We start from the raw sequence: 17,833 nt of genomic DNA on the forward strand, positions 1-17,833 counted from the left end.
TGCAGCCAGCCCATTATTTTGGTTACTGTGACTCCCTCGTCCTGTTCTCAACTCCAGCTGGTTCAGTATGCAGGGGGAGGTCTGGAAATCACGAGTCCGCACACAGAGGGCACGTGGGGATGGCACTCCTGGAAGAGGTCGCAGCATGGGAACAGCGACTGCCACATGGCGATGGGGCAGAAGGTCTCTCCTTGTGACCCTTAGGTGTGAAACGGGGTAGACAATAGCAATGGAGGAAGAGGGCTGTAAGAGGAGGAAGGGCAGGTAACAGCCAGGATATACATCCCTCAGTGTCTGAGATGTTTCATTGTTTAGGTCAGAATTGTTAAATATGCATCTGTATTTGACTTTCATAAGGGTCCAAGATGTCAAGGTCTAGAGTTTTGGCACAAGGCTCCAACAAATTACTGATATTTGAGTGTACTATATGGTTCTGTGGTTCTCTAGTGGTCTCATCAGATGTTTCTAAAACTGTATGGGGTTTAGCCCCATAGTACTCCACATAGCCGTTGTTCTCCACACAGGGGACTTTTTTTTTTCCCCTCTTATTTTATTCAGAAATCTATCCTTTGCCAGTTTGTCTCCCTTAAAATTCTTCATGCATGCATAAAACTGCAGGATGTCTTTTGTTTTTATGCTACAGCATCCATCCACTGGGTTTGCCCTTACATAGGTGGAGCAAGTGAATTCTAGCTTGCAGATATTTGCTTTTATAGCCTTTCTTTTCCCTGACTTCCACTGTAGGCTGACAGACAGATAAACTTAAAAAAAAAAAAAAATAATTCCTTGATTGCTATGAATCTCTCTCCCGTCCTTGCCAGTGAAGGTTAAAATTACATCCATTGTTGTGCTGGGTGGGTGGACCTCTGACCTTATGCCACCCATTTCTAGGGCTTTTCCAAATTATGTGCTCATTTATTTACTTTTAAAATTCTTTATCTTTTAATGGCATATTCAGGATGTGAATTTGCCATCTTCTTTTCCTAAACACTTTTGATTTCAATAGAGTTTCCTTCAGCAATTTTGCTGACCTCCCGGTTCCTGCAGAAACATGGATTTAGAAAGTTCAGCAGCTGAGTGTTAACCACCAGTGTACAAAACCCACCAGATTAGAGTCAGTTAATTAATGAGATACTTCAGTGGTTTGCATGATTTAGGCTGTCTTCAGGCACTGAGAAGAATGTTAATAATGTAGAAGTATTGTGATGTTTGTGTTTCTTTTATTTTTATTTGCAGAAATTGAACTCAAATACAAACCTATCCTCTTTTTCTATCAACATCCTCATTGAAATGGAGCCTCTATCCAATAGTCAATGTCTGTATGAATATCTTATGTACAAATCCTTGTATCCCTGATAATGATAAACTTTGACTTGTAATTCTTTTTCTTACTCTGCATCTTTCTGTGACCTTGAAGAAGAAATACACAAAAGGGGGGGGAGGAAGGAGTTACTAAAAATCCCCAGTTCTAGCAGGAAGGGTCACCCCCGTCACCCCCATCACAGGAAGCATGTGCCCTCTTAGCTCTCCTTAAGGAGTCTAAAAGTGGTCAGGGCAGAGATGCCCTGAGCCCGAGATGACTCTTCTGGAATCGCCATATTTGTATTGTCTTTCCTTTTTTTGTGTTCTTTCTCTCCCCCCTCCCCGCCTCGCCATTCCTTTTAGCTCTCTTTTTTTTCCCCCAGTCCTGTTCTTATTCTTTCAGGCCTGTCTTATTCTTCCATTTCTTCATTCATTCTCCTCTAAATTCCTCATTTTGTGTTTTCTTTGCTTTGTGCAAGTGTTACCAGTAGCTGGTACCGCTTGCAGTTGGAACTGACTACCAGAAAGCTGGCCGTATTGTTGCATAACTGCCCACAGAGGGTGTGAATCTGAGCAGGCCTGAAATTAATGTTATTGCACTTAATTCTAGTAATTCATTTTCATAGGCAAATAAAAGCATTACAGTGCAGTGCAGGTATTGCTGCTATGCTCCCCAGTTACGGGCCAAAGTTACTTTAAAATTTGCAGGTTCCCATGTTTTCTTGAATCCTCCCCTCACTGCAAGCACTTGTATCTGAATGATTTCCTGCACGGCATGTTGCTGTCTCTACAGGTGAGCATGCCTTCTGTATGAGAACTAGATAAAGAGACCCAGGAGAAGATGCAGTTAAGTTGATCCTTAAGGCAGGAACCATGCTGGCTCTATAGTTCGCTGCTTTTTCTGCAGGACTCATCCCAGAAGAGTACTGGGATGAACTTCAGAGCTGAGACTATAAACCTGTCACTGAAGATTGGTCCTGAAACACAGGAGGGCAAGAAGTGTAAGAAGAATAAATAGTATAACACCAAACCTTTCTTTTATGTACTTAGAAGCGTGTGCATGCACCCGGGATCTGCCTGCACTTAGTTTTTGCTGCTGTGAAGAGATATGTTTGAGTAATCTTTGTGCTCGTTGGTTACTTTCATGAGCATTTCCACTTCATTTCGAGTGAAGTCAGAGTTTGGCTCAGCATCATGAATGAGTGTGACACATCATAACCCTACAATTTCTGGTAGGCATCACTTTTAGATAGATTTAGTGGGCAGAGAAACTAAATTTGAAATCAAGTGTTTTTCTACTCTGCAAATCAGCTTGTATACACAAAACACTACAAGAGGAACTCCCTTGAGCTGCTTTTCTCTTCCCCCTCCCATTTGTCTTGAAAGCTCACTGCCACTGTAAAAATGAAGATGACCCTTGAGGCCTGTTAAGTTTGGGATATGATCCATTATGGGAAGCTATTTTAGTATCTTTCTGCTTCAGAGAGGTGGTCTCAAAAACCTGATTTGACACACAAGGTTTTTCTAGGGGTGAAGCCATCTTTGTGTTAGGAGGAGCCATGCTCTGATGGAGGTAACTTGCTGTTTAGGTCAGGAGCAAACCAATTTTCCTCTTATCCAAGCTCTGGCTGCTATAATCTAATAATAGGTGGAAGAGAGAACAGAAAGGACTGTTTAGAGAAGTGCTTTGAAAACAGTGTATAGTTTAAAATTCATTTTAATCAAGTGACCCTGAAGTGGGCATTTGTATTTATATGTATATTTAGGTGTTGGGTTTTTTTTCCTGAGGGAGGTTATTTTTCTGAGCACCTTGGTAGCATGTCAAGGTTGAGCTATCAGGCTAATACACAAAGCTGGCTTCATGGAGCTTTTATGGGGGAACAGCCTTGAGTGTCACCTCTGATGCACTTTGCTTTTGAAGCAGCTGTTTCGTTTATTCTAAGATTCGCTTATTTTCTGGGACCATATTTTCATATTCATATCACTGTGAAAAGGGAAAGAAAAGAAAGTGTTGAAATCGAGGGATTGCTTGAGTCAATAGGTGGAAGAATTTGCTGCTACCTTTGGTGGAGTCTCCTGCAGTGTTTACTGGAGGGGTCAGTTGTTTCTTAACCTCTTTGTTTGGAAAAAATGTTGAGGAAAAGCTTTTATAGCCGCTTTCTGGAAAATATTTTCTGTGAGGATGCTTGAGTAACTGTGCAGGGACGCCTGTATGCAGCTTAGCCCCCGTAGAAAGTAGGAGCTGGAAAAATGAAACAGTTGCGGACCTAAATGAAATCTTCAAATTACCAACCCTCCCCAGCTGATAAAGGCAGGGACAGTTCAGCGTGGTGCTTACTGCTGCATCCACCCGTCTGCTGTGGATCATCCTGGCTTGGACGCTGCATTTTGCTTGCACCCACTGGGTGCAGTTGTGAATGCCATCACCTTGTCATCTTGTCTGGTATGAAGGGCCATCCTAGAAGGTGACTCAGCCTGCTCTGGCCTCTGTTTGTTGCCTGCATTTCCCATGTTGTGCTTTGCTGAAGTGGTTTTTCAGCTTTGGTTCTTCCTTTGCCATTATTTCTGTGGATGCAGGAATGACGGGGAAGTGCTGACTGCAAAGCGCATTTTTTTTGTAAAGACACAGAGAATGTGTCAGTATAATAAGTGCACACCATTTTAATGAAATAACGTTCTCAGAACATAGTAAATAGGAGTCAAATTGTTCTGGCAGATGTAAGGTTAAATTTAGCAACAAAAAGTTACTGAAAAGGAGGATCATTCTTTATCAGGGATAGATGCTTTCCAACCCAACTTCCCCATGCAACATCCATCTCAGGGCTACAGGTGGGCCTGACTCAGATCAGCAAGCGACTGCATGCTCTGTGTTTGGAGGGTTCACCTGGTGATTTGCAGCAGCGGGGTTGCTATCTGTCACTCTCCTTCCAAGTCAGGTGCAAGTGCTGTAAAAGGAGTGGGTGTTTTGTGGGTCTGTAGTTGCATTGTAGAAGATGAAACTCCTGATGGGTCCTCTGGAGAGTACGGGTTGAAATTCTTCCAGCTCTGCTGGCTGTGGTGCATTACAGCCATGGAGGCTCTTCACCCAGTGAAACTAGATGGTTAACGCTGGTGCTGTGAAAGTTGTCTGGTTGTTGGATAAGGAGATAATACTGTTGTTCAGCTTGTAATTGAAACATTTCATATTGGCCATGGAACGTCACTCTGGCTGAGCACTGCTTTTCTCTGAAGTTTCATCTGCTGGGCAGTGCAGAATTGAAGATCGGCAAAGTGATTCACTGTGCCTGTAATAGTCATTTACTTCAGTGCAAGGTGCACGCTGGTTCTGACCTGGGAGCATTTCATAAGGATAAATGGTCGTAAGTGGGTGTGAGGCAATATTTCACAGTTTTTCAAAGTAAGTGTATGATTTCCAGGAAGCTTAAAAGAAGCAGGTGTGCAGCCTTTGCTGAACTTCAGTGAGACCCAGTCACTGGGCTCCCATAAACTGCTTTGGAAATCACAGCCAAGGTGTCTGAGCTCTCTAAAAATGCTGTCTTAAAATGCCATGTGTAGGAAATCAGCATTTGTGATGCTGCAATAGAAATGGACTTTGTGAGTGGTTCTTTTCAAGCTTTTCAACCTTTTAATGCTTTTTTCTCTTCCCTTCTTTCCCATTAAATCTGCAACTACCCACTGAAGAGCCTAGCAATGACAGCATAAAGGCATCTGCCTGGGAAGGCTATAAGAGAAGCACCTTTTTATTAGAAGAACATGAACCAGGAATTGAAAGTTTCTAGTTCAGTTTGAGTGCACTAGCTGTTTGAGTCTTGCGTTATTCAGACTGATTTTCAAAGTGGTTCGGTTTGTGCTTTTGGTCACACAAAGTATTTGAAAGGTAGGAGACTAGAGTTTCCTTTTCTTTAGGCATGGTATTACACCTACAGCAGATTACACCTGCAGATAGACATTTATAAATTGAAATGGTAAAACTGGAACAGAGTCAACTGAAGGGACAAAGGTAATTCAGTGAAGCTAGTTCAGTGAAGACCCCAGGGTGGGAACCAGGCTGGAAAATCTGGCTCTGGTTTTGTCCCACGGTTGATCTGACACACCTAAATATTACAAATGAACTTGTCATGGGAGAGCGAGTAGGTTTGGGAGGAATGTTTTGCATGCATTTATCTGTAGCTGGGAACTCAAGTTGTCACTTTCTTCTGAATTCTTGCAGGTGAAAGTGATGGTAAGGATTTGTCCCTCTCAAGGAGCACATGAAACATCCGAATCCATGTCCTTCCTAAAGGTAGACCCGCGAAAAAAGCAAATCACGTTTTATGATCCAGTGGCAAGCGGGCCTTCCAATGCAGGTCACCGGAGAGGTGTCGTTGCTGTCCCAAAGATGTTTGCCTTTGATGCGGTTTTCCCCCAGGATGCTTCGCAGGTACTGGAGTCACTCGCATAAACCTCCTGAGTCTTCTCATGGCCACTGCATTTGATTGCCTTAAGATTTCTTTCTGTTTCTGGGGAATTTTATTTGAATGAGTTGCCTTAATGCCTGGAAAAAGCATGGCAATTAATAGACAAGTGGGTAAATTCTTACATTTTCAGTTTAGTCGAGATGTAAAATTAAGGAGTAATAGCTGGGGAGATGGATTTGCTGACTGAATTATCTTCCTGCATTTTCTCTTGTTAGAGAAAGACACACAGCCAATTTGAAATTCACTTTTCCATCCAGTTAGGTTTTAACCTGTTTGATGTCACTGAAATAAATTCCTTCCCCACTGCTTTCAATGGGAAATGAACATGTGCTTAACGTTAAACTAAATGCTGTTGTTAGAAGAGATACAGCTAACCCCGTGGGATTGCTATACTGAAACAGTTAGGGAGCTTTTATATTTTCCTCACCTCTTCCAGTGTGTTTATACTGTATTTTTGACTGATTATTTTATCTTGATGTTGGTGCTGATGGTGCATGCCTTTCTCTTGCCCTGCAAAAGGGTGTATATGTACAGTAGTAGCCCCGGACCTGAAATCTGATACACAGACAGGATGGCTGGTATTTGAGAGGATTGTGGGCTGCAGTATATTCGGTGAGATTGGACACCTGAAATTTCCTTCTGGGAAGAATCTTGGGTTCAGAAAAAAAATCCTAGAACAACTTTAAAAGGAGGAAAAAAATTAATCAGAGTTTGAAGAACTACTTCAAGTTTGATCTGTCTAAAAAAAATTAGGGTTTGATGAAAGAAAAATAAAACGCAAAACATCCAAGGTGAAAATGGTGTATTAATGTTGAGAAAACATGACAAGATCTAGTTCAGAATCCCACCCTCAGATCTTCTTCTAGGATTTTTTTAAATTTTTTGGGTCCCAAACTAGAGATGTGAAAATATCTATTAGGTCCAAGTTCTAGCCACGCACTAAAGGTGGAGAATAACGTCCCACACAGATCGGTGCCTAAAGCAATGGTAACCACGCCGGGAGGCTGGTTTTAAGATTCTGCCTAAGCTCAAACGCATCTTTGTGCAGAAATATGCAACAGTGATCTCAACATTAGTCCAGAACTGGAAGTGGCTTTTTCTTACTTGTGTTGCCAGCCCTGTTGCAAGGTGGCCAGTCACAGCCTGCTTCTCTGCTGGTTTTGGCACCAGTGCTTCAGGCTGTTGACCCCTGGTTTGGGCAAGGCTCTTTCAGATCCTTGTAGCAGGCCTGTTGGGTGGCCTGGTTGTGGTGTTTCTGGGGGACGCTGGCCAGTGCAGCCACTTCTGTGCAGGCGTCGTTGCTCGAGGCAAGCTTGCTGCCATGCACCTGCAAACAGAGCCTTATCATTTCACTGTAGTTACATATTTACACCAACCCTCTCCCCTGCCCCCAGTTGCCGTACTTAATAGATCATCTTACTGTATATTTGAAACCTTCACTGACGTGGATAAACTGGTTTTAGTACACTCAAATATTTTAGCAAGTTCTCTTTATTGATGATGATGTTTCCGCTGGAAGAGGAAAATGTGATACTGTGAAAGCTTATTCAGGGATCTTAATGCATTTTCTCCAGTATAAATGTCTTTTTAATTCCTGTGAGCACTCTTGAGTAGCTTAATTTCAGTGGAGTTGCTACTATTGCTGAATAGCCTTGGCTAAGCTATTATACCAGCAGGAAGCCTGGTTGGATAGCATTCAGTTTGCTACATTAGTCATAGAATCAATATTCCAAGAAAATTGGTTTAATAGAATTGAGAACTATTTTAGGCTGTAGTAGCATATTTTATTATTTTTTAAGATAGCATAGTTACTAAAATAATAGGACTGATGCCATAAAAGTGGGGAGAATATTGCGCCTCAAAAATATTGAGTCATTCATTTCATTACAGAAGAATAGTAAAAACCATAGCAGTATATGCTCTTTTACTTATTTGCCTCCAATCTTTCTTTCAGGCTGAGGTATGCTCTGGAACAGTAGCAGAAGTAATCCAGTCTGTTGTGAATGGTGCAGATGGTTGCATATTTTGCTTTGGTCATGTCAAGCTTGGTGAGCTCCCAAATTCGTTACAGTTAATTACTATGTCAGTCTGGTAATTACATGCTGTCAGCTCCTGGAACAATAAACCTGGAGTATATGAATAGATTAGAATTTCTTTTTAATTAGCTTTGCAAACTTATCATGGTTTATTTCTACACTGGGATTGTAAGTTTTAATTTGAAAAGGTAAAATGTAACATCAGATTAGCTTATTCAAGAGCAAGTTTATGTAGGTGCATTGTGATGAAAATCAAAAGATCAGAGATGTTTTTAACATTAATTTGCTGTGGGTCTGAGTTACAAAAATTGCAAAACTAATTGAATAAATAGTAATTGATTAATAATTAAATACTTGCATTTTTACATCTGTTCTTTCCCATTATCTGTGCAGCACATGGCATTGCATGTAATGTACAGTGGTGATATGAAGAGACACTGTCTTGTACAAGAAAGGTGAATTAAGTTCATGTTTGTCTTTTCATTCTAGGAAAATCTTTTACCATGATTGGGAAAGATAACTCCACACAAAGCCTTGGTATCATCCCCTGTGCAATTTCTTGGCTCTTCAAATTAATCAATGAACGTAAAGAAAAAACTGGGACTCGTTTCTCTATTAGAGTATCTGCTGTGGAGATCAGTGGCAAAGATGAAAACCTTAAGGATTTGTTAGCTGAGGTAGCCACTGGCAGCCTTCAGGATGGCCAGTCTCCCGGGGTTTATCTGAGAGAAGATCCAATATGTGGAACCCAGGTATAATGGATATCACAACATAGATTTTTCTGAGCCTGACTTTATTCTGCTTTTTATTTCCTTTTATCTGACAACAATTATGACAACTTTTAAGACAGTAAAAAAAATTTATTGCTTTTAATTTATAAGCCCTTCTCCCATGGTGTACATATTTGTTTCTTTTAGTGCCCTAGAGATTTAGCCAGTTCAGCAAAAATAATAAAAAAAAATGCCCCTGTGCTAATTAGTCATTTTCTTGTTTATATTCAAGCTTCAAAACCAAAGTGAGCTAAGGGCCCCGACAGCAGAGAAAGCTGCCTTTTTCCTTGATGCTGCAATTGCTGCCAGAAGTACCAGCAAACCTGAATGCGAGGAAGAAGATAGGAGGAATTCACATATGCTTTTTACTCTTCACATATACCAGTATCGCATGGAGAAGAGTGGCAAAGGAGGAAGTATGAATCTTCTTACCATATTGTTTATTTTTAAATGACGTGGTTTGGGGTTAGTTTAAACAATAATTTGCAATAACCTTAAGAAGAAAAAATGAAGTGAACCCTCAAGCCAGTCGAGTCACCTTTAACTTTGGTAGCTGTGGCTAATATCTGGTTTCCTTACTATTAATATTTAATTTGGTCATTATGCCATGCTGTATTAATTCTTTTCCTCATTTGAATACATTTTGAATACCAAGTTTGGCTTGAGTCCATGCAAGAACGTGATGTACAACTGTTTTTCCCCTTTTTGTTTCAGTGTCTGGAGGACGCAGCCGTTTGCATCTCATTGATCTAGGGAGCTGTGAAAAAGTGCTGAGCAAGAGCCGAGATGGAGGAGGCTCTCTGTGTCTGTCTCTCTCTGCCCTGGGCAACGTAATTTTGGCCTTAATTAATGGTGCTAAGCATGTGCCATATAAGTAAGTGAATTATTGTCTGCATTATCTTAAATTTGTGGCTGGTGTTACCTTAGCAATGAATTGCATCAACAATTTAACTTCAACTTAGGTAAAGAGTGAAGGAAGTTCTGTCAGAGAGGGGTCTGTCTTCTTTTAAGGTCACTTCTATATTACAGATACATATATCTATTCATCTACCTGTCTATACATATATATGTACACACAACTTTTTAAATGTCACATAGTAACATGAAATTCTTAATTACATGGCCAAAAATTGTATGCATATTGGTATATACTTAAGTTGAGTGAAATCTTGGGGAGGGTTTGATTGTTGAAAAAAGCAGGGGAAAATAGCGAAAATGTTTTCTTTCCTTCTATCTCCTCTTTGTTTCCTGGGTTTGGAATTTAGAGTGATCTCAGACAGCTGGACATTAGTGAACAATTTCATCAAAATTTCATAGGATTTAATCTCCTTTTTCCAAATTTAAAAATTGCATTGATATTGCAGGAAATATTAGAGAGTTTATCAAGTATGATCATCAAAGGTGGTTATTTCTGTATGCCTTTTTGATTGATACATCTTTTCAATTAAAAAACCGAAGACCACCATGTTGCACATTTGTTTAGCAGAAACAAAGATTTAGGTGTGTTCCTTTGTGGAGTGTACTTGACAATAATATTACGTCAAACACACCTGTGGGGAGCCCAGCTTAAAGACAACAGCCACATTGTAAACACCCTTACCAAAACTTGGTCTTCAGTCCTTAAGTTTAATTGCTGCTTGTCTTCATGCATTATAACTTTGTGCTGTTGTTATCAATCATGTCATTTCACATATTTATCTAGTGCTGCATCTCAAACAGGTGTTCTTTCTTTCTGTATTAGGCAGAAAGATAATTTTCTCAGGCTAGTTGCTAGGTTTGTGGATGGAGTAGAGGATGGATGGGTTAGAATAGGGAAGGGCAGATCCTCAACTTTGTCACCTACCATGGTTTAGTAAGCAGACATGATGATAGTTCCCACACGTTGGGCCAGCTCAGGGGTGTGATAGGAAGCAGCCTCCAGGGAGCTCTGGGGAGAGATGTCTTGGAGACCAGTGGAGAACAAAATGTTGCCTGTCTTCTCAGCTTTGCTGTCCATGGTAGAGGACTTGCATCATCAGGAAAGCCTTCAGAGAGAGAATTCTGCCTCCCATTTGCTATGTCAGAGCAGAACACAGCAGGCAGAATGGAAACTAGATTAGTTGGGGTGGCACTGATAATATATTTCTGGTATCTAACATTGTTATATTTGCTTAGAGATTTCTTACCATTTCTGTTGACTTATTTTTTTCTTAGAATCAAAATTGTTTGCATAGAGCTCACAGAGCTTAGCTATCCAGGTACTAAGTCTGCTCAGCTGAAAATACAGCACTCATGAGCTTTTTAGGTAATACAAGCTAAACCTGAGATAACTAAACTATCAATCAATTGTTTTACAGTTGTCTAAGTAACAAATAAAATGACTTATCATACTGCAGATACACAGGCAGATAAATAATTAAAATATTGGTATCTTTGTATGTGTACATTTAGACACGTTTTAAGTATGGTCAAATAATAGGAGCATATTTCTTATCTACATGTACCATACATGCATATATCCTATGAGAGTGAAAGCACAGCTTGTGGTGTAAAAATCTGCAAAAAAAGATTGTGATTTCTTTAAACCATCCTAGTGTTCTCATTTGTTACGCAGGGACAACAAGTTGACAATGTTGTTGAGGGAATCACTTGGGAACATCAACTGCAGAACTACTATGATTGCGCATATTTCTGACTCCCCAGCCAATTATGCAGAAACCCTCACCACCATTCAGCTTGCATCGCGAATCCACCGAATGAGAAAGAAGAAATCCAAGGTTGGTTCACAAACAAACAGAAATTAATTAATTTGAAAATGAGTTTTCCTAACCTCTCGGTGGGGGAACATCGGATTTCTCGGTCGTAAGAAGTAATACAAAACGCCTAAAAGCTCAGGAGAGGAACTGACAAATGACTTGGCACTCAGCCATCATTCCGCCCCCAATCCTTAATCCTGAAATTCCCTTCTTTTTGTTCCAAACATGTATTCTTTCTTTGCTTATATGTAGAACTATCTCAAAAGCTCCTATTTGTATTAATTAAAAACCAATAGGGAAGGAACAGAAAACTGTTGAGGACAAAGGCTATGCATAATATTTAATGGAAATGATCTGAAAAGCTGTGATTGTTATATTACTCCTAATATAGTAAAATCTATGTAGCATGGCCTTGTTATTTTAGTTCACACTCGAACATTTTTCCACTAGGTGTAGTTGTGATAGTATACACAAAGCACAGAGTATATAGCAAACCTGACCTTTTAATCAATTTTATGTACATATATATACATATATATAATATACAATTTATATTAATAACTTTTCCCTTATTGATCATTTGCAGTATGCATCCAGCTCGTCTGGAGGAGAGAGTTCATGTGAAGAAGGACATGTCCGAAGACCACCCCATTTGCGACCGTTCCACCCACGAACTGTTGCCCTTGACCCTGACCTTCCTGTCCTGAGTATATCTAGTGATCCTGATTATTCCTCCAGCAGTGAACAGTCTTGTGATACTGTCATCTATGTTGGTCCCAATGGTGCAGCTTTGTCTGACAGGGAATTGACAGATAATGAAGGTCCTCCAGAGTTTGTTCCCATAATCCCATCCCTAAACAAGAAGAGAAGTAAAGACAATTCTGCTATTGGTAGGAGTTCTGACAAGGACCATTTTAAATGCAACACTTTTGCTGAACTGCAAGAAAGGTTAGAGTGCATTGATGGAAGTGAGGAACCCATCAAATTTGCTTGTGGAGAAATCTCTGTTGTGTCCAATTGTAGTCCAGTCCCCGGAGGTACAGAAAATGCACAGTCTAAGCTGATAAAGGAAAAAATATCTTCTCCTTCTGGAGGATTTAAGAAACCAGTTCCACAAGAAACTGCACCTCCCAGAAAAGGACATAACCTTCCTTTCCAGGCTGTTGCACCAAGGGGTGGCAATGGCAATTGTCATGAAAAGAGCACACCTCACTTGAAAACAGAGCTTTCCAAGCCACAGAGCAGAGCTGACAACAAAATAATAGACTCGATACTGGAGGGAGAGAGAGAGACAATCACCGATTCCCTGCAGTCCTCAAGGTGTAGCCCTTCAAGGAATCTGGAGCAGAATAAGGCCACAGCTGAATGTGTAATTAAGGAAAAGTCCTCGTATGTGAAGAGACCCTTGCCAAGCCCAGCACCTCCACCTCCACAGCAGAAAGAGCATGTGCCGAGCTCCAAAGCTGAGAATTTGGAGCTGGACAATAGCAATGCAGTTCGGACTCCTCCTGTGGGAATGAGCAAGCAGATGGGAAACAAACCTGAGCAAAACCCCATAGGAAGCACGTTCCTGGTTGGTAGCAACGCCCAGAATCAGTCAGGTGCGATAGAGGTACACAGCTTCAGGTCAGCGTTCAGAGGGAAATGTTTTGATCGGGATATACTAACCACCACAGTGACTTTGCAGCAGCCTGTTGAGCTGAATGGAGAGGATGAGCTTGTTTTCACTGTGGTGGAAGAACTATCCATTAGTGGGATTATGGATAATGGAAGACCTTCCAGTATCATTAGCTTTAACAGTGACTGCTCCCTTCAGGCCCTTGCATCGGGTTCGAGGCCGGTCAGTATTATCAGCAGCATAAATGATGAGTTTGATGCTTATACCTCACAGGAGACTTCTACTGGTGTAAATATTGATATTGTCGTACCGTTTGCTAAGGATCCCTTTACTAGCAGCAGGCGTTCCTCCATCAGTTCGTGGCTTAGTGAAGTCAGCATCTGTACAATCGAAAGTGATGGAGCCCAGTCTAGTGACAGTTTTGTTGCACAGTCATCTTACAGCTGTAATAAGCCCGAGGAACCCTTCAACTTGGATTCATCCCATTTATCCGTCCCCCTGAAAAGCGCTCTGAACGACAGTGGATTTTGCTTCTCTGAACTGGAGAGTGAGAGCTTGAGTTCCAGCAAGCTGTCCTCAGGCATCAGCAAAAGCCCTCAAACTTCTGAAACTACCAAAGCATCTCAGATAAAAAGTGCTTTTTGTGTCACTGATCAGCCCATAAAAATAAAATTCAGTAATTCTCGTGATACGCCTGTGATAGAAACAATACATTCTAGTCTTCCTAGGAAAACAAAAACTACCTCGTCTCCAATCCACAATAATACTGTCCTCAGCTATAAAGAGCTGCAGAATCCACATGGTATATTTGAAGATCCCTGGCTGCTGCGCACCGATTATCAGTTGGAAGCAAAACCTGCAGACTCACTGCTGTCTCCAAAATCTCATGCATTTGGTACTGAGAAGCAGCCAGGAAAAGCTGCCCAATATTTTGGCGCAGCATCCAGGCCAACGAAGTCACAGACTATGCTTGCCTGTTCACAGAGGGTTGTGGATGGTTGCGAAATGGCCTGCAAATCCTCCAGCGGAGCGGCAAAGAAGTCAGAAGTTGTGATGAAAATGCCACAGCTGAAGAGAGGAGCCACCACGCTGGGAGTGATGCCAGTGTCACATGCTAACAGTACTTTGTCGGAGGCTGTGACCCGAGGGAATTTGGATGCTCCCTTGGCCACTGGCAGCTTGAAATCGTCACTGGGAAAGAAGAGTGCACCACAGAAGTCGACCATGTTGCCCAGGCCGGGTGGGCCAACACCTCCAACACCACCTGTACGCAAATCGAGCCTGGAGCAGAAACCTGTTGGTCTGGGTAATGGTGGAGGAAAAGCCTCTGGCCTGGACTTTGCCAGAGCTGCCATGCCAAAAGCTGAAGATGAAGCAGATTTGCGGTTGAAAGCTGGGTCTTACTTCAGCGAAAGTGGCAGCAGCAAAATGAACCTGAAGGGCGACCACTCTTTGCCCAAGATGACATCCAGCTTAAAGGCAAAGGCGTCAAAGAGCGAAGCCGTGCACCGTTACGGGAGCCACATGTCCCTGGAGAGGTGCGACAGCCTGACGTCGGTTGGATCCAAAGCAAGTGTGGCGAGGGATAATGGGAGTGCCAGCAACAGCCGGGCAGGGCGCTCCGTCCCCAGGCTGGGGGTCCCCCCTGTTGCGGGTTTACCACCGCCCTTCACTGCCCCTGCGCCCGGTAAAAACAGCCAGGCAAAACCCACAGCTAACCAGAAGGTGCAGGCGAACGGGAATAAAAACCGAGGCCTCTCCGCCAGCGGGTCAAAGTCTCTCAGTTCCTCTGTGAAGTCCCTGGCGCAGCCTGCAGGGAAGGGCTCTGGCATGGCCCCTGGTGGGAAGGTGGCCCCCCGCTCCGTGCAGCCTGTCAGCGGCAAACCCGGCCGAGGGACCATCATGGGGACCAAGCAGGCCATGAGGGCGGCCAACAGCCGTGTGAATGAGCTGGTGTCAGGTGGCTCTGCCAAGGTGGGCCACTTCCGAGGCTCCACTGACTCCGACAGTGGCAACGACAGCGGAATTAACCTCAGCGATGAGAAGTCACAAATCCTGGTGCTGCCATCTCCATACAGCAAGATAACGGCACCCCGGCGGCCTCAGCGGTACAGCAGCGGGCATGGCAGCGACAACAGCAGTGTCCTAAGCGGGGAGCTGCCACCGGCCATGGGGAGGACGGCTCTGTTTTACCACAGTGGGGGAAGCAGCGGCTACGAGAGCATGATTCGGGACAGTGAGGCCACCGGCAGCGCCTCCTCGGCGCACGACTCCATGAGCGAAAGTGGGATGTCATCGCCGGGCCGGATGAGGAGCCTCAAGTCCCCCAAGAAACGATCAACAGGTAAGAAACGAGGGGGAAGGTGGCCAGGTGTCCACTGGCACTCCACTGCGTCCTTGAGGATGGGGGGTTTTCATGGTGTCTCTGACAGAGAGGGAGAGGAGGTTTGGGGGAAACTCAAAGCAGGGAGGTGGACTGCCTGCATGCGCTTGCGTGTGCACGCATATTGCTGTGACAGCAGCTACTTGTCATTTATTTCACTTCAAAGCTGCAGGTGTGACACAGGTGCTGCAGCGGAGAGGGCAGGAGAGGTGCCGGGTGCCCCGGGGCGCCGACAGCCTCCCTGCGAGGGAGGAGGCAGCAGATGGTCGCTAGCAGACGGGGGACATTCCATCCTCCCTCAGCAGGGTCAGCAGGGAGCACGGCACCAGGGCGGCCCAAAATAGGAGAGTGTTACAAGTGGGTTGGGAAGAGTGAGGGTGCTGGGCGGGCGCTGGTGAGTTTTTGTGAGGATCAAGTGAGTGTCAGGGAAGACTGGTGAGAGAAGGGCAGTGAGGAGAGGAGGAGCTCTGCTGCCAGGTGTCTGTGAGGGAATTCAGTGAGATGGGCTGGGACTGCAGTTTGGAAACAAGGGAATAGGCCTGGAGGGGAGAAGAGTGTTTGTGAATTAATGAGGATTGCCGAATGTGCGTTAGATTACCCAAGGGTAAGGCTTAGGGGCAGAGCAGTAGGGTGCGTACGTAAGATGCAGCGACTCTTACGTTAATGCTACTAGCTAATTGCAAAATTATTGTATTGCACTGTAATAGTGTTTTCGTAAAGAAATTTTAGAGTGTACATGTGGATGCTATAAGCAATAGGAAACCAACTGGGGGAGTTGCTCAGAAGACGCGGCTTTGGCTCACGTACTGTGCCAAGGCAGACATGTCCAACCACGCCATGCAAAGGTGGGCGTACGAGAACCAGGTCCCCTTTCATGCTCTCTCGTGCCTTTCCTTATTGCTTTCACAGGTGGTGCTCATCTAAGTGCTGCTATTTGTAGCCAGTTTTGAAATCAGGGTCGTATGACTGCTGTTACAGTATTCGTTTTTACTGATCTAGGTTGAAATCCTGTAGCATCATAAAGAATCGGTGGCAATCGGTGCCTTGTAGCTAATGACCAGCAGCCTCATTCAGCAACCTAAGCATATTGGAAATATAGGAGGAACTAATATCAGCAATGCGCTGAATCTGAGCTTTTGGTTGGAAAGCAGTAATTATTGCAGTCCCTGTAGACACCCATGATGCTCGATTCTGGCAGTAAAACCAAATGAGTTAAACTGACGTAGATCTCATGGTTCTTTCTGGTCAAAGCAACTGAGTTGCTTCAGCGTGTGATAAATCATTTTGGAAACTTAGTGCAACATTTGCTGCAGTTCTCTTTCCATAGCACATCAACCTCTTAAACCTTTCCTACAAATCAATATTAACAGCTGTATAAGTTGCACACGTATCGAGAAGGCATTTCCCACTGATGGATTTCTATTTGTTTTTGCCCCAGGAAATACTTATAAGGTCTTTGAAAATGATTTCTACTATTGAACTATTTCTTTTTCCAATTGAAATTGCTCTATATCAGTAAATATCTATATCTATATCAGTATTAATTTTTTGGAGTGCTGTAGACGTTGAGACAGTAATGTGTTTTATACATGAAATGAGGTTTCCTAGAACGTTCATGAAATATTTTTTACAAGAAATGTTTGGTGCAGACCCATTATTGGCCTAAAATATATTGTAATCTTTGCAAAGTGTTAGAGATTCTTGGAGTAGCTTACGTTGCTCCAAACTGTGTTGGAGTCATGCAGTCTCTGGATTTAAGGACAGAAACTACTCCCATATATGTCACTGGAAACCTGTCCCCTTATGCTTTAACTTCATCTTTGGAGAAATTATGTTGACCCTGGCTGGTACAGTGAAAGGATATGAAGTCTGTCTGCTTGGTATATGCGTTTGACTGCATCTGTTCGGTGTCCTCTTCAGAGGGATCCTGCTGTCACCAAAGTGGTTACAGGATCAGAGTTACAGCGGGTGATTTCAGCAGGCAGGACTATAGCGGTGATTCAGGCTAAATGAATTGGGGTTGTGAGAATGATGAACAGGTGTTGTAGAAGCAGAATCAAGTCTTCCCCTTTCCAAAACATTCCCATTGTGATTGTTCTTGTTACCTAGAAATTAGCAAGGATGCAATTAAGAATTAGGGATGTTTTTCTTAAGAATACGTAAAGCAGGTAACTCTTTAGGTATCTATGGAGGTGTGTTGCTTTGGGGGTACCTGCTGGGATTTTTTCTCCATTTCACGTTGAAGTTTGTGACAGGGCTTACCTGGCAGCCTTAACTTGCACTTAACTCTCCTGTAGAGGTCTCAGCCCAGAAGTTATTTTGACAGCACTGTCCTTTGGGCTGTTTGATGTGCTCCCTTTTGTAAGAAGACCAGAAGAAGTCAGACTCCTTACCTCTGAGCTCGTTTTCAATAAGAGGAGGAAATTAGGCACTATTTTATTGTCACCAGTCACCCAAAAGCTGCTTATACTTACTGCTACCATGTGACATTTCAGCTTGTTTCTGGTGGCCTTCAGCCCTCCTATTTACTGA

The 17,833-nt window shown here is 43.0% G+C and overlaps 1 protein-coding gene across 2 annotated transcripts in view; it reads left to right on the forward strand.

Annotated features, from left to right (window-relative positions):
- The window catches only part of KIF26A (kinesin family member 26A), a 101,490-nt gene that overhangs the window by 78,455 nt on the left and 5,202 nt on the right, over window positions 1-17,833 (forward strand). For both annotated transcript variants that reach the window (XM_072866001.1, XM_072866002.1), the window contains 7 exons: window positions 5,513-5,722; window positions 7,714-7,807; window positions 8,285-8,547; window positions 8,798-8,981; window positions 9,280-9,439; window positions 11,159-11,321; window positions 11,887-15,262. In XM_072866001.1, coding sequence (XP_072722102.1) covers window positions 5,513-5,722; window positions 7,714-7,807; window positions 8,285-8,547; window positions 8,798-8,981; window positions 9,280-9,439; window positions 11,159-11,321; window positions 11,887-15,262 — 4,450 coding nt within the window. The remainder of the gene's footprint in view (window positions 1-5,512; window positions 5,723-7,713; window positions 7,808-8,284; window positions 8,548-8,797; window positions 8,982-9,279; window positions 9,440-11,158; window positions 11,322-11,886; window positions 15,263-17,833) is intronic.

This window comes from Ciconia boyciana, chromosome 6, assembly GCF_034638445.1.
Source record: "Ciconia boyciana chromosome 6, ASM3463844v1, whole genome shotgun sequence".
In the NCBI taxonomy this organism is placed as follows: Eukaryota; Metazoa; Chordata; class Aves; order Ciconiiformes; family Ciconiidae; genus Ciconia; species Ciconia boyciana.